The sequence below is a fragment of the Ambystoma mexicanum genome, chromosome 8 (genome assembly GCF_040938575.1).
Source record: "Ambystoma mexicanum isolate Mex_15411 chromosome 8, UKY_AmexF1_1, whole genome shotgun sequence".
In the NCBI taxonomy this organism is placed as follows: Eukaryota; Metazoa; Chordata; class Amphibia; order Caudata; family Ambystomatidae; genus Ambystoma; species Ambystoma mexicanum.
This window is the reverse complement of record NC_090929.1, coordinates 1,481,736,923-1,481,759,517: the sequence shown is the minus strand read 5'-3', so window position 1 is coordinate 1,481,759,517 and position 22,595 is coordinate 1,481,736,923. Positions and strand designations below refer to the sequence as shown.

The window sequence follows — 22,595 nt, the reverse complement described above, 5'->3', positions numbered from 1 at the left end:
TAGAGATCTCATACCAAACTATGTCGACCTTATGTCGCAGGGGAATATCAAAAAAATCAACGACAGAAACATCAACATGATTCAGCTTCACCTACTTTCCTTAGCGAAGGACGCCTTGGCTAAAGGTAGCCCATTGGATGCCAACCCAAACCTGAATCAGATAGCAATATTAAAAAAGCAAAAAAATCGGGATCTGGCTACTTTAAGAAAAAAGGCCCTCAGCCCTCTCACCTACCATCGGGAAAAAAACCATATCATTGGGTGCTTTAAGCACCATATTAAGTCTCTTTCTCAGGCTGCCTTCACTCTCGCGAATCAACATATGATTAGCTTGCTTTGCAAAAAAAAAACTCGAGAGATATGGGCAATCTTAAGAAACCCCTCAGGTAAGGTGGACACTCGATCTGTGGCGATTATCTCGGGCTCCGAATGGGAGAAGTACTTCTCTCAAAAATATGCCTTGCCTACCACTCATGCCACTACTGAGAGTACAGACACGTGTTTGTCCATGCCGCGAGTCTGTCCTTGGGCCAAAAAAGACATCATATGGGCGATTTCCCAATTGAAGTTCTCCAAAGCAGCCGGTCCTGATGGGCTTCCTCCCTGCGTTCTAAAAGATGACCCTTACTTTTGGGCCAGTTACCTTCTCCCTTGCTACCAGCTAATCTACTTAACTGGTAAGATCCCGGAATCATGGCTGACTGCCATAATCATTCCAATACATAAAAAGGGTGTGCTAAACAACCCCTTAAATTTCAGGCCCATTGCCCTTATAGATACTGCTGCAAAAATTTTTGCACGTCTGCTTCTATCAGAATTGGAAGGCTGCATACATGAGCTATCAATTCTTTCCAAAGCACAGGTCGGTTTCCGCAGAGCAATGGGCACCCAACTAAATGCTACGATCCTAGCCCATCTTCTTTGGAATGCACATACCAAAACTAATGGAACTATATATATGGCAGCCTTGGACCTCTCGGCTGCATTTGATAACGTACTCCGTACCCGGCTTTGGCAAAAGATGCTGGCCTATGGCATACCATCTCCACTAGTTGCATTAATTGCAGCCTTACACCAGAAGACTTCTTACCGAGTCCGCATTAATGCGGAAGGGCTATTGTCTAACAACATACCCACATACATAGGTGTTAAACAGGGCTGCAACTTGGCAGCAGTCCTGTTTAATCTTTACCTTGCCGACATCGATGAGATCTGGCAAGGTTCTAACTCTTTTCCGGTCAAACTGGGTTCTATGCGGCTGCATTGGCTAGCATTCGCTGATGATATTATAATATTTGATAGAGTGCCGTTTGGACTCCAAAACAAATTAAATCTGTTTGGAGAATATTGTAAGCTCAACAATATGACTATTAACTCACTTAAATCGCATATATTGGTTTTCACTGCTAAAAAAAGCTTCCGAGATTCAACTTTACAATTAATGCTCAGGTAATCTTGAGAAAAGAGGAGATGAAGTATTTGGGCTATCATTTATCGAATGGGATGTCAGTTAACATGTGGCGCTCAGTATTGATTGCAAAGTTTAACCCCCTTTTGGCCCAAATGAGAATCATTTTCACCAAATATTGTCGTTACTCTCTCCTGCCTTTGATACATTACTACACCATGAAGATAGAGCCCACCCTCCTCTATGCAGTAGACATCTGCCTTTTGAACTTGGGGCCCCTCCTGAACCTCTTACAGGGTAAACTTTGGAAGAACATTTTGGGGCTGCCCGGATACCTACCGAACGCCATAATTATTCATGAATTGGGTCTATATCCACTAGAAGACAGACTTATTTGGCGGACGGTATCTGTGTTTTCTAAAATGATCTCCCCCCCCCCAGATTCTCTCTATGAGGACTTTCAGGAAATGTTAGCCGGAACGTGTCCTATTTCGCTCACCATTGTGAAAGATAAAATACAAGCGGTTCTAACTTCTTTGAATATGACGCAGGATGATCTGGTAAATAACCCTGCCAAAGTCAAAAGGCGTTTTTTTTAAAATTCTTGGGCTCACAATTGTGATCGAATTGGACGCTACTCTTCCTTCACTATATATGCCACCTTTAGACATGCAGTCGCACCTCGGCTGCCTTATAGCCTGTCTTTCCCAGACAAAGGAGCAAGAAGGCATTACATGCGCTTCCGCATGGACCTCATCCAGACGGGTGCCCGCATTAGAAATTGGAACGGCTATAGGGCATTGGCAAAATGGGAGGGATGCAGATTTTGCCTAAATACATCTGAGCCTGAAACCCTGACACATCTCTTCATGCACTGTAATTTCTTTCTCAGGCATAGACAACGTTGTTTGGCCGCATATCTTACTTCGTTCTCTCTGTTTGAATGCCACCTAGTATGGCTGCGATGTATGCAGGGAAATTCTAATTCCATCATATTAGCAACCGTTAGACTCGTTGCAATAATAGAAGAACATTTGTTGTTACTCAATAGGACCTTCTGGAGAGGGTAAACCTTTAAACCTTTGAGATTTTGCATATTCAATAACTATTGGTACTTGCCGTTTGTTAGAGGCAAGACCTAAGTTGGTAGAGGCCTGCGACGCCTATTAGTACCATCCTGTTGGGTAGGTTAGGTTAGGTTAGGATTGATATTTGGTATCGTAGACCCCCCTTGTGATTTTGTGATTCTGTTATTCTGTGATTCTGTGATCCTGTGATTCGGTGATGCCATGTTTATGTGATCTTGTGACTTTGTGAGTCGGTGATTCCAGGGAATCCTTGTTGATGCATTAGGAAATGTTTTAACGTTCCAACGTTCCAATGATTTTAGTATTGTTTGGTTGTGTAATTATTTGTGTCATTGCCTATGTTTTATGAGATTTTATATGTTTTATATGTGTTATATATAATTTGTAAAGGTGTAAATTTAATTTTGCTACCAAAACAAACAAATAAAAAAAAAAAAAAAAAAAAAAAAAAACTTCCCCCAATCCTCCCTTCCCTTTATCATGAATTTAGCCACAATCCCCCTCCCCAGCACGACTGACCTGCTTACTGAGGCGGCAGTGCCCGGCACCGCAGTGGCTTCCGGTCGCCCTGGAAATGGAAGAGGAGCTCCATATGGAGCCTCGCCTTCAAGCTCCATGGCAGCCATTTTATGTAAGTATTTTCTGTCAATGAACAGTACGCCGTGAGGCGTCCCATTCATTGAAAGGAAATACTTTGTTCTTAGCACCCCAGGTTTCTGTATGTGAAACCGGGCTACTAATAGCCATAATCACTCATTCCATGGGCTGGAACAGGTGATAACGGCACCTAGGGCCCATGTTAAAGGCTCTCACTAGCGCTCAGGCCTTTCACTCTGGCCCCAGGGCGTTATCACCCATTACATACCTTGGAAGGGGTGATTATTGCTTAAATATAGCCTTACAGAGTGAAGGAGGGTTCTTTATCGCAGAATCGTCAAGGGCCATACATTGGGGAAGGTTCTTTAGTCAAAGCGATAAGGACACCTCCCGAGGTCTATAGGTTATTAGCACATGGTGGTAATAGCAGTACATGTTTTGGAGTTTTCTCAGTGAAGTAAAATATATGTGCTTTAACAGTGAGTAAAGTAAGCAAACAATAAGTACACTAAATGTGGTATTAATTTATAGGATTTAAATAACATGTCTTCATAAGTTTAGCATTTTAATTGCAACTTGGTTGGAATGGACAAGGTTTAACATGAGCATTCATTAGATATCATGCAAAAGTAAACGGTTTCTCTATAAGAAAATTGAAGCATTTTCCAATGTGTTAACTTTCTCTTTCGTGTGTTAAGTAGGATGTTGCAGAAAAAAGCTTGGTGAAACACCATATTGCCGGGATATTGCACTGTTGTTTCTCTGTCTGCTTCTGAAGACTGAATTTTCCGAAGACAGTTAATATTAGTAGTTATTGACTGCACTCGAAACATTCTGATTGGCTGAGAAGAGGGCAATAACGATTTCCATGTGCTAATTGTCATTACTCCATACACTACTTCAACCCCCATTGATACATTGGCCCTGTTGAATCCTATAGTGTTGTTTTCCATTCCCAGCACTGATCTGTATAAAATGCTTTGATTTAGTGCATTTTCTTTTTCGGATTCCACTTGTACATCTTTCTTTGGTGGCACTTAAACTGACTCACGTTTTCCACTGCCATACAGGCCAATGGAATATTCATTGGAATATTTCTGAGTTGTTATATGATATGGCATTTATAACGCATCTGTACACAAGTGTTTCTAGGTGTGACGAGACAAGGGAGGGAAGAGAGAGGGATGACAAGACAAACGATCTTACTAGGCCTTGTGTCATTCGGATCATGTAAGTGCGATGATGTAAAGTGCAGGGGGAAGGGAGGAGGGGGAAGTGCCAGGGAGAGGGAAGGGGGAAAGTGAAATCAGGGTAGCATTGCTCTGAGTAAGTGCAAACAGGGCAGCGCCACTCAGGAAAAGTGCAATGAGGCAGGTGACTGTGGGTAACAGTTACAGCCCCTAAGTACGCGGTCGGCCAGGAGGCAGTGGAGGGCAGACTGATCATGGAGGAACCTCGCACCCAGTAGACTCTGAGGGTAGCCAAGCAACCAGTCGGTGCAGGAGACAGGGAGGTCAACTGGGGAGAGAGAGTGAGAAAGCAGGGGAGAAAGGGGAGGTCTTGAGCTGCTTCTGGAACTTCAAATGGTCCTGCTCAAGTTTCCTAGGGGCAGGGAGACCATTCCAGAGGGAGGCACCTGCAAATGAGAGAGATCTACTCCCCACTCTCTGCCTGGAGAAGAGCCTGCCCCCCAGAGAGTTTGAGGTAGCTGAGCAAAGGGCTCGAGAAGGAAGGGATTTTGGAAGAGAAAATTGGATGTAGTACATGCCCCAGCCCCAGAAAGCCCTGTGGACGATGCAGAGGATCGTAAACCAGATCCTTGCAGTCACCGGGAGCCAGTGTAGAGATTTCAGGGCTGGAGAGATATGGTCCTTGGGGTTGAGGGTAAGGGGCGTGGGGCGAGTAGAGGAAGGCAGATTGAGAAAGAGGCAGTTGCAGTAGTCCAGCCTAGAGAGAACCATGGCTCTGGAGACAGTGAGCTTCTGGGGGAAAGTGAGAAAAGAAAGAATACATCTGAGGAGGTGCAGCTGGTGGTGGGCCTTCTTGGCAAGGTCTGTGATGTTTGGAGAGAAGGAGAGAGTGGAGTTGAAGATGATCCCAAGTTTTTTAGCCTCACAGGAAGACAAAGGAAGAGGGCACAAGGAGGGCTGCCAGAGTAAGAGAAGGAAAGCGGGAGCAGGGGTCCCAATGAGAAGGATCTCAGTCTTACTGGCATTAAGGCAGAGATCATTGGAGACACACCAATACTGAATTGTGGCTAGAAAGTCAGGAATGAGCAAGAGAGAAGAAGAGGCTGAGGGGGGTCTGAGTGTCATCAGCATAACACTGAAAGCTATAGCAGGAGGTAGAGATCAGGTGGGCCAAAGGAGCCAAGTAGCTATTGAAGAGCCAGAGTGAGAGGATAGAGCCCTGGGGAACACCACATGTGGAGAGAGAGGTGGTGGAGAGAAAGGACCAAAGTTGGATCTGGGAGGGTTCGTCCAGTAGGAAGGAGGTCAACCACTCCAGGGCCTGATCCATGATGCCAAGGTTCTCGCAGAGTCATTTCATCAGGATGGTGTGATTGACCGTGTCAAAGGCAGAAGAAAGGTCAAAGAGGATGAGGCACAGAAGGAAGGCTAGACTCGAGATTAGTGAGCAGAACTTCACGGGTGCTCAGGAGAGCAGTTTCCATGCCTCTGGCTGCTCTTAAACCAGACTGATGGTCATGGAGATAGTCAACAGATTCAGTGTGGAGAGTAAGCTGGGAGATGGTCAGCTTTTCCAAGAGTTTGCCCAGGAAAGAAGTGATAAAGATCGGGCAATAGTTCAGCGGGTAGGTAGGATCGGCAGAAGGCTTTTTAAGGAGAGGGTGCACAATGAAGTGCTTGAGGAGAGAGGGCAAGGATTTAGTGGTGAAAGAGTGATTGCAGAAATCAGCCAAAGCTGGAGCAAGGGTGTCAATGTGGTCCTTGATGGTTCTGGAGGAGCAGGGAAGCAACTGTTTGGATGACACAGATGTGGAGACTGCAGAAGGATTGGCAAGTTCCTTGCAGATTTTAAAGAGTTTAGCCATGTTGTTAGAGGCCGAAGCGATGTAGGCTTGGATGCGGACTATCTTCTTGGACAGGACAGAGAGTCTGTATTGCCTTTGGAGCAGGTGGCAGGCCAGTTTGTCAGAGGATGCACCCGAAGCCCTCCACTTCCTCTCAGCCACCCTGCACTTGCATTTCAGGTCGGCGGGGTCAGAGTCATTCCAAGAGTTGCACTTGGAAGTAGGCTTCAGACGGATTCTCATGACAGGGGAAAGGACATTCAGAGTGCTGGGGATGGAAAGATGAAGGTTAGAGAGGGCTGTGTCAGAGTGTGAGTCCGCTGCAGGCATATTGGCGGAGCAAAGAAAGGAGCGGCAAAGACATCCATTGACATACGTTTCATGGGCCGAATGACCGAGAAGGTAGGTGGCAGTGCTAGGGTAGGCTTAGCCTGAGGGACAGAGAGTATCATGTGAGATGAGAGCAGAAAGTGGTCAGTCCAAGAGAAAGGAGTGGTGAGAGGGTTCAAGAGGGGGATTCTGAGAAGATTAGAACATCCAAGGTATGCCCGGCAGAGTGTGTCGGATCAGAGAGTGGAATGAAAAGAGAGAGAATGTCGCAGATGTTGCAGAAGAGTCCAGAGGAGGGATTAGAAGTCCAGGTGGGTGTTGAGTTCTCAGAGGACGAGAAGTTTAGAGGTCGAGGCAAGAAGAGAAGAGGAGAGGTCAGCCCACTCTGAGAGGAAGAGGACAACCTGGCCAGGTGGCTTGTAGATGATGGCCATAGTCGGAGAAAGGCCAGGACAGATAGAGAGTCTGCAGATCAGGCATTCAAAGGAGGAGTAGGCCTGCGTAGGAATGACAGAAGCAGGGACCCACTGCAGAAAGATCAAGGCTACTCCACCTCTGGGTCGGTTGGTTCTGGGTTCAGAGAGGACATTGTAGACATCAGGGAGGAGAGTCTCAAAACTTGTGACAGAGCTGGCTGTGAACCATGTCTCAATGGGAGGGAGGATATCCAGGTCAAGTTTTTCAAGGAAGTGGCAGATGTCAGAGGAGTGTTTGAAGGCAGAGTGAGAGTTAAGAGTAGTGACGTTGAGCAGGCTGCCAAATTTGAAAGACTTTCAGGGTGGGGTACAGGCTTGAGGTACACCCAGCAGAGGAGGTGGAGGGGCCCGAGAGTGGGTAGAGGTAGAAGCAGGAGGTGGCATAGTAGTCACTGAGGAGGAGGAAGGCATAGTAGCCCGAACGGTGCTAGGAGGAGTAGCAGGAGAAAGAGGGAAGTTATAAGATATGGGAGACACCTACCAAAAAGGAGGAGATTGGGCTGAGGGCCCTGAACCAAGATGGTGCCATTCAAACAGACATCTTGGAGGAGTGGAAGGAGGCCAAGAGGGCCTCCCACCGAGTGCAACCATTAATGGGAGAGGAAGAGATAGGTGAGAAAGCCAAAACTATATGAGGGTTCCATAGGTCTGGAGAGGGAATGACAAAGAGGATGTCAGTGAGAGTCTGTCTGGAGGAAGCACTGATGTAGGTATCAGCGATAGGGAGGCCTGGGTTGGAGACCAGGATGTCCCACCTGAACTTCTTCCTTCCAGATGTAGTGAGAGGGCAAGGATAGGAGCTAGAGTAACAGTTAGAAAAGATGGGAGAAACAGAGAGTACCACAGGGGTGCAACCACGAAATTAGAAGGAGGGAGCCAGAGAGAGAATAGAGAAATGCACAGCCCATCGCCCAACACAGCACAGGATATGCAGGAGAGGGGGGGGGTGTCACGCAGAAGGGAGCACACAAGAGGAGCAGACAGGTGACAAACAACAGTAGAAACAGTAACTCCCGCTAGGTGGGGGCCAAGAGAGTGAGAAAGAGCCAAAAGGGATACAGTTCACAGCACAACAGTAATCACGGATGAACAGGAACGTAGAGAGCCTAATGGGACACAGTACACAGAGCAACAGTAACCACAATTGAAAGGGGACCTAGAGAAGGACACAAACACACAAGTACGGCTAACCACTAAGGGGAGAGCCTAGGGTTGTGCAGAGACAGAGGGCCTCATTACACAGTGGGAGGTAACCATGTTGCTATTAGCGGCATGGCTACTCCCTTACCGCATACCGGGTAGGCGGTATGGGGACTTACCGGGTCATTCCGACCCTGGAGGACCCGGTAAGTCCCCATTCCAAATACCATTCCCCATTCCCATTTGAGCCCCCATAGGGCTCAATGGGAATCGGGAAGGAGCTAATAACGGTACCGCAATTTGTGGTACCGTTATTAGCTCTGAAGTCCCTCAGCGGGTCCCGTCCTTAACGCCTGGTCAGACCAGGCGTTAAGGACGGGACCCGCTGAGGGACCTGGTCTTGCACTTTTGAAAGGTAAGACAAAGGGAAATTAAATGGGTTTGCTCAGGATCTCTCCCTTTGGAAAATCGTTCAGCTGTAATATAGGAGGTATTCAACCACATACGTTTCAATCTAAGGCTGGTCGTACACTAAGTAACAATTATTGTTAATATTTTGTTTCAAGAACTAAAATAATACTTATTTTTTCAAATAAATGTTCAAAATGCTGTTGAAGCATAGAATGACAAATAACACATGCAAAACCAAGAGAGGAACTCTAGGTAAGTTCCCATTTTAGGTCTACAACATCCCAAGTAAAATGCATCCATTACACCAGCAACACCCTATTTTGATTTTTTCCACTGTACCCCCGTGGTCTGGTGAACCCTTCAAGCATAGGATTTGTAAAGTGCTATCCAGGCAATGACAACGCCTTTTACAATTCAAATAAGTGTACTACATGTTTTGGGGTTGGTAAAATACCATGCAGGCCAACTGAGAAATAGGCAACCCCCATTCCTGACACGTTTCACTCTGCTTATAGTTCATTTGGAGAATGTTACTTGTCTAGTAGGAGTTGAGCACTAAGTACTAACAAAACGCTCAGAAACATAGGCTGACCCATAACATATACAGAAACAGGAGAGGAACTCTGGGTAAGTTCCCATTTCAGTTGGAGAGCATCCTAGGTGAGGTGTATCTATCACACCAATGGCATCCTTATAGACACATGTTAAACAAAAAGAATATGGATCCAACTTTTTCTGTTGCTTTATTTTCCCTTTCTTAGATGGAAGATTACAATGCAAACGACGTGAGGCTAAACAACCACCTCAATGGTTTATAACTGTACTTTAAAGACTTAAACACACCCAACAAAAAGGAACTGTTTGATAAGCTCCCCAGCACCTCATCCCCCCACAACACTTACCCTACTTATCCCCCTCCCCCTTTAGCACTTAACCCCTTGACTCAACCCCCCCTACCATCCATACATACCTACAGCCCCGCCAACCCTTTCTTTCTACCCTACCCTCTCCCCCACGCTTTTAGCACTTATCCCCACCTGCACCCATCACCCCTCATGCAATCTAACCCTATACACCCACCCTCTCGATATTACACATTCCACCCCTTTCTACACCTCCTCCCCTTCATCTATTGCTGGATGTTATCTCTCAGTACCTAAAAGTATCTGCCCCCACATGGTTCTCCTTCCTTCCATGCTCGTTCTCAAACATTTTTGACTAATACCTTTTAGTTAACAAAATATTTACCTTAAACTTCCATACATGTACTACCCATACCAACCTGGATCCGGATCTCCTCAAGTTCTGCAAGCACCTCAAGACCTTCCTCTTCTCCTCCTCCTTCCCTCTCTTGCTTCCGTGCTAAACCCCCACATTCGCTGTGATTGGTGGCCTGGGTCCTTATGTGTCCTTCTGTCCAATCGCCTTCAGCGTCCACCCTCCCCCTGCACTTGCCTTTGGGCACCAATTGGCCTGTGATGTCTCACATGCCTGCACGTATTGTATTGGCTGGTGACCCCTCTTCCACAAAGTGGTCACTGCCTGGCACGTACATTATGTTATGTTATGTTAGGCAGATTTATAAAGCACATGTACACCCAAGGGCACCAGGGCGCTGAGAGAGGAGGAACATAAGGGACTAAAAGAGCAGTGTTTTGAGTGATTGTCGAAAAGAGAGATGGTCAGTAATGTCACGTAGCGTAAACAGAAGTCCGTTCCAGGACCTTGCAGCCACCACAGAGAAGGCACGGCCCCCCATTTTAGCCAGCCTCATACAGGGAACCAATAGCAGTAAAGCAGACTGACACCAGAGGGCACGTGAAGGTACATATTGGGAGAACTTTCCCTTGAGGTATTCAGCTCCTTGATTATAAAAGGCACGGTGGACAGTGCACAGTGATTTGAACAGAATCCGCTTCTCCACAGGAAGCCAGTGTAATTCTCTGAGCACATGTGGAATGTGGGTACGAGGGGGAGGGCGGGAAACTGCTACAGTTGCAGCATTTTGAAGCAGCTGAAGTCTATTTATAATATAGGCAGGTTGGCCAAGATAATGTTTGTTGCAGTAATCGACTGTACTCAAAACTAGAGCCGCAACCACAGGGGCGTGGAATTGGGCAGGGATAAAGGGGAGAACTTTCCTCTGTACACAGAGTTTAAAATAGCCAGATTTACTGACAGCAGCAGCCTGACCAGCCATAGATAGAGAGGAAGAGAGCTTACCCCAAGTTTTTTCACAGAAGTGGACGGTTGGGGAAACGGGTCAAGAGAGGAAGGCCAGAATTCAAGGGTCCAAAAGGAGAGGGTACCGGTAGTGCCCACCACCAAGACCTCTGTCTAATTCCCGTTAAGTTTAAGTGAGTTTAATGCCATCCATGCTCCCAGTTCCTCCAGGCAGCTCCTAAACCGGGCAGCAGTGTCAAGACGAGTGAGATCAAGATGAACCAATGGCTGGGTGTCATTGGCATAGGAGTAAAATCTAAATCCGTGGAAGTGAATGAGAAGGAGGAGGCATCTGATATATATGTTAAAAAGTATATGGGAAGTGCCAATCCTTGCGGAACCCCACAATTAAGACCTACCGGTTCAGAACAGAAAGGGGGGAGGGAGACGGACTGAGAGCGATCGGCCAGAAAGGCAGAAAACCAGCTTAAAACCTTGTCGGATATCCCGACTTCAAACAAACGGGAGATAAGTATGGTATGATCAACCGTGTCGAAAGCCGCGGATAAATCCAACAGCAGTACTGCTCCCACTCCACCCTGGTCGAGCAAGATAGTCGAGTACAGAATTGAGTACCGACTCGGTGCCCCTTCCCGGGTGAAAGCCTGATTAGAAGATGTCAAGGCATCCAGAGGATCAAGAGTGGGCTTTTTTAGCAGAGGTATCACCAGAGCTTGTTTCAGTGGGCTGGGAATAGAGCCCTCAGAAAACGACATGTTGACTGCCGCTGTAATATGGGAGATTACTTCGCCTGAGGTGTCTTTAAGCAAAGTAAGCGGCATAGGGTCAGCTGGAGAGTGAGATTTAAGGTGCTGAACAGCCTTGAGAAATGTCACGTTCACAGAACACAAGGAAAAAAGGACCAGGTGGACTTGACGGAGGAGGGGAGGCCAGAACAAGAGAGACTTGACTGGCCGACACCCCAATACCATTTCGAATAGTTTCAATCTTGGTCAGAAAGAAAGATGACAGAGCGTTGCAAAGGGCTTGAGAAGGTGTAACACCAGACCCCATTGTCCTAGGGGTGGACTTACCTGTTGCCTTTGCAACGGGCTCTCTGGCACTTCCCCCCTCAGTGGATCCTCTAGCACTTACCTCCCTCCCCTGCCCCTTCTCTCACTCTGCACTTGCACGCTCTGAATGTTCACAAGGCCTAGTAGGACCGCTATCGAATTTTGCTCTTCACTGTTATCATATTCCATTGTCTTGCTGTTCCCGTGTTCCCTTTCCTTTGCCCTGGGGTGCTTTGAAACACAATTTCTTGATGTATATAAGCGCCTTACAAATGCCAAATAAAATAAACCTGTCAACACGTCATACACCTCCCTGTTATTGACACCCCAAAACCACTATTCCTAAATGTAACACTCCCTCACCCTCTACCTGCCTCACTGCAAAATCCTGCGTACCTTGCACTCATGAAAAAACTGTCCTACGCCTACCCCTTCAACGTGCAACTCTGCAAAAATCCTATGTACCTTGCACTTGTCTTCTAACCTGTAAGTTGTCTCCATCAGCCCGGCTGTGCCCAGAAACTGTAAGCAGCACTTTGAAGCCACTTGGTGCATTAGCGCTTGTTAATAAAATACCAAATAAATAAATAAATACTCTCATCTACACTTATATGCAGCCATGCCTCTTGTTTTTAATGATGTGAATATGTGATGCTTTACAAACAAATGCAAATAAGACAGTCTAAAGAAGGGAGTTTATTTTGCGATTTAGGTTTAAAGTAGTATTGAGACAATTCCCAGATATGGCAGCTAAAATGAGTTGTGTGGGGTCTTTCAGATGGCAGCTGTAATCACTGAATCGTTGACATTTATTCTCACATGCAATTGGCTCTCCTGTGGGCTATACCAGGCATGATAAAAAGTATATACAAGGCCAAAGCAAGCTTCTTCTTAAAACCTTTCGTGTCACCTACAGTACTGCGGATAACTAGGCAAGCGCCTAGCAGGGCTTCCAAGGTATCGGCCCCTTTGGAGTTTCCTGAACGCTACATGAGCCAGCACGCTACTGGTAAACATTCACTGCCTCCTTTGAATACCTGTAAAAAGTAGTTAATATCGAAAAGATACGTCTCTGCTTTGGAAATCACAATACTTGCTCACTATTCACTGACACATCGAGTGATAGCTCAGGTCATCTGTATATACTGGAGGTCACTTTCATTGTGGAGTAGAGTAAAAATCACGCGCAAAAAGCGTATATGAACATTTTACGCATTCTGTTTACTCAACTTCACATTTTAATACATTTGTATGGCGGAGAGGCGGCATGGGCCTCATTACGACCCAGGCGCTAAATATTTAACGGCGCCGTAAAAGGCTGCGGCACCGTTAAACACTTAGCGCCTAATTACGAGGTCCTTTTGCGGGGACCCGACCTTAACGGCTGGTCTAGACCAGCCGTTAAAGTAGGGACCCGCAAAGGGACCTTGATGACAATTACGGTACCGCAATTTGCAATACCGTAATTGCTGCCTTCTCCATTCCCATTGAGCCCTATAGGGCAAAAATGGGAATGGGGAAGGGCCATGGCGGCATGGGGAATTACCGCCCCGCCAACCTCGGAATGGGGTGGTAATTCCCCATTCCACCATGGCGGACTCCGGCATGGACCTTAGCGCCGGAGTCCTAATGAGGCCCAATTACTGTTTCCACCGCCCCATCCTCTCCGTCATACAAATGTGAAAGAACGTATGCAATGTAACATTTTCATGCTGTGACAAATGCTTCAAATTCCTATAAGTATAAGTATAATTGGTTATGTATGACGTGCTTAATACCCAGAGGTTTCTAAGCGTGGACTTGGGGATCGGACCTGTGTTGCTCCGTGTCGTCTTGTCGTCTTGCTTCCCTGAGCTATCCTCCCGAGATGATACAATGGAATCCATTGTAAATTCTGTTTGCCCTGACATGTGTTATCACCAATGCCGCCCTCCAGGGCAGGGAAGCAACATATGAAGATAACATGTCATGCCAGAATTCCCCTCGCATAAGCCATACCAGCCAATGCATGACAAGGCATGGTTAGTAGAACATAGTGCCTTGATGCTGATGTTTTTAGAATAGCAATATAGTGCCTTGACTAGCAAGAAATACTGAAAGTGCTAGACGCCTGAATTAACCTCTATTTGCTTTTATTTTGTAAAGCCACCTCTCAATGAGATGTGCGTTTTTATGGTACATTTACATTTGTGAATGACTGAGTAATGCTTATATATTTAGTCCTGCATAGAATTGTATAGCTTGTAGGGTGAACCAGCAAAGAGCACCAGTAATCACGTTAAATTCCTCATAAAAAGATTGGAATAGCGGTCCTCTAGGATCCACTGTGCAAAAGGCCTTGCACTTTGTACATACACATATTTTGCTGTGCTTTGATAACGTGATGATGGCACTAATCGGCAGATGCACATTGTTCGGGACAGATATAGCAAAGAAATAATTGCTTTAGAGCAAGCAGCCTGCCCCAGCTTCATTTTTCTGGGCACATATAAACGTGGCCTTACACATGTTGGACACTTTTTGCTTCTGACAGACAACCAGGACACAGACAGAGAATGCAAGCTTTTTGCATTCAACAGATGCCAATAAGCACTGAAAATTGTTTACGCCAGTTTAAAGCTGAACGGGTGTACCAATTAATTTGTTAATACACATCACACCTTAAGGGCGGGACCTTAACTTCCCAGCAACACAGAGATCTGCACTAGATACATTAGATCCAGAGCGACTGTCCATCATGTGACAGGTGAGTATAATGATCAGGGGGTTTCCAAATGGAATGTGTATAATCCCATGCAAACCTTAGAAGGGGGGCTGGCTAATTGGATTACTGAGGAGATGCTGTTAGAGGGTCCTGTTGCAGCTGACTACAGCCTCGTCCACAGGGGATGTCCTGTTTGACTTAGCAAGCAGGCATTTTATAAGTGATAGGCTGGGGAATATCTTAGTTAAAAACGTGGGCTCTTTATGGTCATTGCATTTTGAAATGATTGATTAGTCCACTAGCATTGTGGTTTCATTACTTTGCTGTTGATCATTAGAAGCTTGAGATATATGCCCCTCATTACAACACCAGTGCTAAACCATGGTGCTATTAGCACCATGGTTGCTGCCGGTATTGTAACGAGTCCGCCATGGTGAAATGGGGAAGTACCATCCCATTCCAAGGTTGGCGGGGCAGTACTTCCCCCATTTCACCACGGCCCTTCCCCATTCCCATTTTTGCCCCATAGGGCATAATGGGAATGGGGAAGGCAATTTGCGGTACCGTAATTAGCACCAAGGTCCCTTTGCGGGTCCATTCCTTAACGCTGGTAAAACCGTTAAGCTGTTAAAGTGGGAACCCGCAAAAGGACCTCGTAATCAGGCACTAAGGGATTACCGCTACCGGTACCCTTACCGGTACCGGTAATCCCTTAGCGCCAGGGTCGTAATGAGGCCCATAGAATTGATCCATTTAACATTGTGCTTTTATTATTGCGTTCATCTCCTGCAAAGTTATGATGTATGCATTTGTTTAGTTTGAGTTTGAATACTTAACATTGGTAGGTTTCTCGTATCTGAGTCGGCAATACAGCTTTTGTTTTTTGAAGGAGAATTGTGTGATATGCCCATGTGGGTATGATCAGAGCAGCTTTGGGGTTTGGCCGTTTGAAAAGTGGTTTCTTGTACGCCCCTGCTCATGAATGTGGTTCGAGAAATAGGACTTAAACCCTGCAAGGGGTTGATCTGCTTTGATTTGTTTAGGATTCATTAAAAAAGTGACTTGTGGGATATAATATTGTAAATAACATGTTGTGCTGATGTATTATGCCATTCTGTTTGCTCTGTTTTGCTCTTCTCTATCCCATTCTAATGTGCATGTGAGGTAACACGTTATTGAATACGTTGCAAGGGTTGTGTCAACTGTGCTTATCTGAAAGGGTTGACTGAGGGCACTTGCCTAGAGCTTCCACAAGGCTAACTAACCAACCGAACGAATCAACCAATACCTTTGTATCAATGCATAAAGTGGTGCTGTACTCAGAAGTAAAGAGGCATCCTTTTGAATCTGAGTCAACGACCATGTGCAACCTTGTTGCATAGAGGGAAGCTAAACCTTTCCAGTCAGCTGAGCTGCAGCTTGTAGGGGCGGGGCTTTTTCTACCCTTTAAAGGTCAGCATTCTTTAGTCGGGCCAGGTCGTTCCAAGGAACTTTGCAACAGTTGTGTGTAAACAGCAGGCAGCATGTACTCATGTTGTACTGTGAAATGCAAAATCAAAGGCCTGAAGGCGATTGGAGCTGCACTTATACCTTTGACTAACATTTCATGGATGGGCTATGTGTGCACTTAAGTAAAAATGTAACAGGTCCCCTGCGTGCAATTTGCACAATGGAAGAAAATAACTTCAACAGTATTTTATGGGATGCGAATCAGTTGGGAATGTGACCATGTACTACCAGAATTTTAGGACTCACCCTGCACTATTTGCGAGGCTATATATTACGGATTGCTTTCACTTAAATACCACTGATTAAAATCTATTTTCAGTTTATATGAAGTTCTCTGTAGAAATCGTCATTATTCTGCCTCTTTTGCCAACTTCATTTTCCAAATCAACTGACTTGATCAAACACAACAAAACTTACAAAAGAGAAAAACAAATCAGATCCAGTTTGCACCTGACATGGACAGGCACACACACATACCTTTTAACCAGCTGGCACCAGCGTGAGGATCCTGGTGCATTTTACGCTTCTTATTCTTGGCAGAGCGCCACCCAAACCAGAGCATCCACCCGGAGGAGGTCAGCATGAGCAAAATGAGGAAACCGTGGATGTTCCGACTTTGGAGGCTGTGGTGATGGATCTCGGCCAGCAGGATGGCGCTCCCCGAGAAGGTGAGCAGGATGAGGTAGAGTAGAGACAAGAGTGAGGCCGTTCTGGGATCTGGAGAGCCCTGCCATGCTTCTGTGGTGCCCTCCATGCTGCTGCCGTTGCTGCTGCTGCTGTGGACACTTGAGAGCGGAGAATTTTGCGAAAAGGGGACCTCGTTGGATCTATCTTCAGGAATGTGGCTGGAGTTAACCGAGGTGGCGCTCACCAGCATTGCGCTCCTCTGAGTGCTGATCATTGATCTGGTGAGAATAAGACAAGAGAGGGAGAGAAACAAAGAGCTAAGCTAGAGAAGCACAGAAAGAGAGAGGCTAAAAGAGATTAAGAGATAGATATCTAAACACAGTCGAAGAGAGTATAACAGCAAGAAAGAGAGACAGGGAGAGAGAGAAAGAGAGAGTGAGAGAGGGCAAGCAGAGTAAAAGAGAAAAATAGTAGCAAACAGCAAAAGCGTGGAAAGGAAGATATGTTGTGTGAGTGAGCCAGTGGGTGAATGTATGAGTGACTGACTGACTAAGTGGGCCTCATTACGACCCTTGCGGAATGGGTTTACCGGCACCGGTAATGGTGCCGGTAAACCCATTCTGCCCTATTACGAGGTTCCCTCGCGGGACCCGGAAAGGACGTCTGGTAAAACCAGACGTCCTTTCCGGGTCCCGCGAGGGGACCAAGGAGCCAATAACGGGTCCATTATTAACAGGCCCGTTATTAGCTCCATCCCCATTCCCATTGAGCCAAATGGGAATGGGGAATGGTTTTGTGAATGAGGAATTACCGGGTCCTCCAAGGTTGGAATGACCCGGTAATTCCTCATTCACAGACCACGGACCCGGACACGATTTTGGAGGCACCATGGCTACCTCCAAACTCGTAATGAGGCCCTAAGTGTGTTTGGAATACAGTGTAACAACGAAAGTTGAGCCATTCTTATTTTAGAGGCAGAGAAGTGCATAAGAATGAAAGAGTGGTGGAGAATGAGGAGAGATAGACAAAAGAGAGTGTGTGACAGAGAGAAAGAGAGAAAGACAGAGAGAGAAATAGAGAGAGGGAGATAGCATGATAGATATCGAAGGAGAAGGATGTGAAGAAACAATGGGATGTAATGCTTAGTATTACCTTTTAAAAGCATGTCATTGTTTCAATACAGTTAAGATGTTTCTTGCTAAGATCTCAAGTGAGGAATGCAAGGAAACCCTGGCAGTAAATATGGGGAGTTATGAGCAGAACACTGATATTACATTACAACTGTGCACACCATTGGTGAGCCTTCATATGGAGTGCTGTGTCTAATGGCTACATCGCCAGGTGGTCAAAGAGAGTCTAACCAAGAGCTACCAAAAAGGGACACTGCTTAACCCGCAGATCCTAAGGTGAGAGGATAAAGATTATAAACATTATGTATACACTGGAGAAATCAGGGAAAAGGGAATATGCTGGAGGCAGAAATATCCATTAAAACAATAATCAAATTACAAAGACAAATAACCGTTTGTGGAACATCTCTCTTAAAGAATACAGTATACTCATTATAGTTAATCTTGTAAGTGTCGTCCTATGTTCCTTGTCACAAACCATGAGATGGTTCGATTGGCAGTCCAAAGCACATGCACTATACCCAGGCCGTGGACCACCGTTCTCCCCCACGCCACTTTAATCACCCATTAGTGCTTTTCTATACTTCTGTTACCGCTTTTGAGAAAGGAACCCCTCGAGGATCTACTTCGCCAAAAGGTTCTTCAGAAGATACAATTGAGCATCAGAACTGGAGCTCACTTGGTAGAATGCATGAGGAGAAGCCTACGAGGCTGCGCAGAAGATGACATTAGGAGGCACATAACTCCAGGAGGCAATAGAGACGCCGTTGGCTCTCATCACCTGTGGTATCAGAGTTACCATGTAGCATTCTCTAAAATGCAAGAGACCATTAAGAAGGTGACAGAAGCTAGAGACGCCTTCTTGTCATGCCATCAAACCCTATATTCGACAAAAAAACCTATTGCAGGAATATGTCCAATTCAAATATAAAAGAAGGTAGTACCCAAATTGAGAGTTTCTAACTGACCGTATGGTAAATCTGGCCGAATTCAGCCAGTACCCTTTGATCGTTTGGAAACAATCAATTTGGGTAATCACTAGCAAACATGGGGAGCGGGGCTGCGGGGGTGTCCCCCACTCCCCATCTTTGGTAGTGATGGCCTTTGGGGGTAGCAGGGGTATCCCCCGCTTCCCGAGGATTGGAGGCGCGGGACAGGAAGAAAAAAAAGAAAAAAAAAGAAAAGTGGTCCCTAAGGCGTCGCATCCAACCCCATAGGAAGGACAGGTCCGTCGCCGCAGGGTCAGAAGATGAGCGGATGCTGAAAAGGTCAGTAGGTTGTGGGTGGGGGAGTGCATGGGGTGGGGGTTTTAAGTTTGGCCACTGCAAAATTGGCTTTGTGGCCCAATTGGCCATGGTCAATTCGGCTGCGGACAATTGTGCCATGGCCAAATCTTATACATCCTAAAATAAGAGACTTTCAGACGTGTAGACAGTGAAGACATCTCTTGGCCTCAGAAGAAGAATTTGCAAAAAGGAAAGAATGTAAATGTTTTGATCAGAGTCATCGCTAGAGGGGGCTGGGGGTCTATAGCCCTGGGTATGTTTGGATGTAGCCCCAAATAGAAGCTCAGTGGCTACAATCAAAATGCTAGCTCGCCCGAGTCCCAACAGTCCTGACATTAGCGTAGCCACAGATCTTTTCCAGACCTAGCAACTGCCGTGGTTTTGATTAATATATAATGCAGCCAAAACTTTGGCCAAGCGTCAAATGCGGGTCTAAATTGCATCCTTTCTTTTTTGAAAAACTTGAGTTTGGCGGCATTAGAATTGCTCATACCAGCAAACTAAAGTACCAATACCATCGGAGGTAACTGAAACATCTCCGACCTGAATCTAGGGTTTTCTTACTCCCAATTCCTAAGTCCACCAAGAACCTCACTCAGGAGTCTCTGTATTACCCCAGCTAGAAATACCACCATCAGTACTATCATATTACGTTGCGGTAATGCTTCCACTCACAAGCAGACAGTTTTCTGGCCTACAGATTTCCAAACCCATAATCAGACAGAGAGGTAAAACAGGCAGTCTTTTATTATTCCCATACTCATAATGAGGCCCACGTCAGGGTAAAACCTGTAATTCACTGACCCTGCAGGCCAAAAGAAGCCAACAAGAAAAATCAGTTTCCAGTTTTTCATTTAATATCACTGGTTGCTAACACTTCAAATGCTGTCATAACAGGCAAAACTAAGATTTGGTCCCAATCTAGAAGAAGCTGCCTGAAAAGAGCAAGGAGGTGGTTACCAAAGCCATTATGCTATAGAAAAGTAAGTTTGTCACAGTTTTTATTGGGCATTGTCACCAACAGAAAGCACCTGTAAGAAGTTCTGTGTATACCAAAACTTACCAGATAGGATAGAAAAGATAAAGCGCCCTCACAATAATAAAGTAAAGGACTGACTTCTTCAGCCTCTGCCAAAAGGCAAACGCAAAAAATTTTACCCCTATAATGGGTTTCAGGAGAGCTCTTCCTGGCAGCTTCAATGATCTCTACGTTGGCTTTTAGCAAGCGCAGGTGGCAACAGAGACTAAAGGGCCTTAGGAATCAGGTGGCCGAGCTCAGCTATTGGAAGCAAAGTTGAACTCAAGTGAAGCCTCCCACTTCAGCTCGTTTTTTTTTTTTTTTTTTTTTTTACATGTAAAGGGAAATCAACTGGAGGGGATTTGCTGACAGAGCTAACAGGCAGGACACCCCGAAGAGTTTTGGCCAAAAATGGAGACACTGCGATTGTGAAACATATGTGGGTTTTACTCAACTTGACCAACATTTTGCTCAGGAGATGTAATGTAATGTGGCACTTGTATAGCGCCTATTCCCATTGGTATGGCCTCAAAGTGCTGTAGGTGGACGCCCTCAGGGCACCGAAGTCTGTGGTATGGGAGGTTTGTCAGAGGTGTTTGGAATGTGTGAGTGCATTTACGCAATACAAAGGTAGGTAGGGGTGGCCAAGTCTCTGCAAGCAACCCATGTTGAGCTGACTTGTGGATGGCTTCTGTAAGGTTGTTGGGAAAGTATGCGAGTCCAGACGACTGATTATGTGTCCAGCTAGATGACATTTTTGTCATGGGACTAGCTGTAGTCTAATGGCAAAGGTGTTATGCGATGTGTCTTCAGGTAGCGTATAATTGCAGATGCGTGCCGGTGGGTGGCCGTGCTACAGCTATCTTCCATCAACATGGAGTGCGATACGTACCCGTGAGTCCTGGATGGTTTCTTGATTATTTGACGTGGTGCGGACCCTGTCCTGCGGTGTGCGTCGCTCAGTGCATTGCTGCTCCAATCTATCTGGCATGGGGTTAAAATAACCCGAGGTGCTGGATAGGTTCCGGAAGGCAATGTGATCCTCTAAGCAAAGGCAAATGCAAAGGGGAATCACATTCCATATTGAGGGTGCTTGGACAGAGAAGGAGGATCCCTATTCTGGTCGATTTGAAGGGACTGACGACTACTAGGAGGAGAGCAGTGCCTGATCTGAGGTTTCTAGTGGGTATGTAAGGGGTGAGCTTGTATTGTAGGTTTTGTATTGTAGGTGTATTAGGCCTGTTTTGTGCAGAGCACATGGGTGATGCGCATGCCTTTGAAAGTGGGCCGATACCTGACAGGGAGCCAGTGAAGGACACGGAGGGTGGGTGTGATGTGCACTCTTGGGACAAGGGCTAGGAAGAGCCTAGTTGCAGTGTTTTGGACCCTTTGGAGTTTTCTGAGTTGAGATGCTGGGGTGCCCAGATATAGGGAGTTAGCGTAGTCTAGGCGAGAGAGGACGATAGTCATGATTGCAATGACTCTGTGAGGGTAGGAGAGGTAGGGAAAGATGTGTCTGAGAATTCAAATGTACCGATAGCATGATTTAGAAACAGAGTTGATATGTTGTGAAAGTGTCAGATTTGCGTCCATGGTTCATCCCAGGTTCTTTAATGAGTTGGATGTTGGAGTGAGGAGGGCCTAGGGAGGATGGCCACTGTGTGGGTTGGGGCAAGGGCGCCGTCTTCTCACAGATCATGATTTCGTTTTTTCCAGGGTTGAGGAGGAGGTAGTTGTCAGAACACGAGATTCTACAGGGCTTCCTCGCTTACCCGACAGACTCTCGGGGGTCAAAATAGCTAGGAAACGTGACAACAACACTACACGCTTCCGTTCCTCTAAAGGCTTGTTTCAAAGGCATTGGGGGTTGCCATGGCGACACTGGCCGCTAGTACGTCTGCAGTCACCTGTTTCTGCTGTTTCCCGTTCACCTGACTCCCGCGTTGTGGCCACGCAAATTTAGGGCCGCCCCTTTGTTGCTTCGGTGCTTCTGATCGTTTTCCTTGGAACACAGCAGTGGCGTTTTCGTAATCCTTGTTCTTGCTCCTTCTCGACCTTTTGCCTGTTTATTGGATTTGCTCTTGTCTTACCCACGGTACCTTTGCCTCGACCTGTTGCTACTACCCGGACTTCCTTTTGGCTCAGATTCACGTCTCCTGATTTCACCTTGCCTGCTTACTTGGATTTTGACCTGGACCACTCACAGACTTGTTGTTTGGATTGTTTATTCGCGTCCCGAAGAAGAAGGATTTTCACCCTAGGCGTACGCGTGCCGGTGGGAATAGGAAACTGGTGCTGGACTAGAGACTGCCTACAGCACACTTGGGAACTCGCATTACACCCTAGGCGTACGCGTGCCGGCGGGAATAGGAAACTGGTGCTGGACTAGAGACTGCCTACAGCACTCTTGGGAACTCGCATTAGACCCTAGGCGTACGCGTGCCGGCGGGAATAGGAATTTGTGTTGGACCCAAGAAATCCCACAGCACGTGTGAGACTGCATTCTTCTTGGATTTTCCCTTTGGATCTGTCTATACCAACAACATCACGCTTTCTTCGCTTGAATCTCTACTTACGGATATACAAGTAAGACATCTCACC

General features: G+C 46.2%; 1 protein-coding gene across 1 annotated transcript in view; it reads right to left on the bottom strand.

The window, feature by feature from the left end:
- LOC138473127 (proton channel OTOP2-like) overlaps positions 1–22,595 on the bottom strand; it is a 211,043-nt gene that overhangs the window by 176,991 nt on the left and 11,457 nt on the right. Inside the window, exon 2 of the mRNA XM_069611655.1 lies at positions 16,411–16,838. Coding sequence (XP_069467756.1) covers positions 16,411–16,834 — 424 coding nt within the window. The 5' untranslated portion in view covers positions 16,835–16,838. The remainder of the gene's footprint in view (positions 1–16,410; positions 16,839–22,595) is intronic.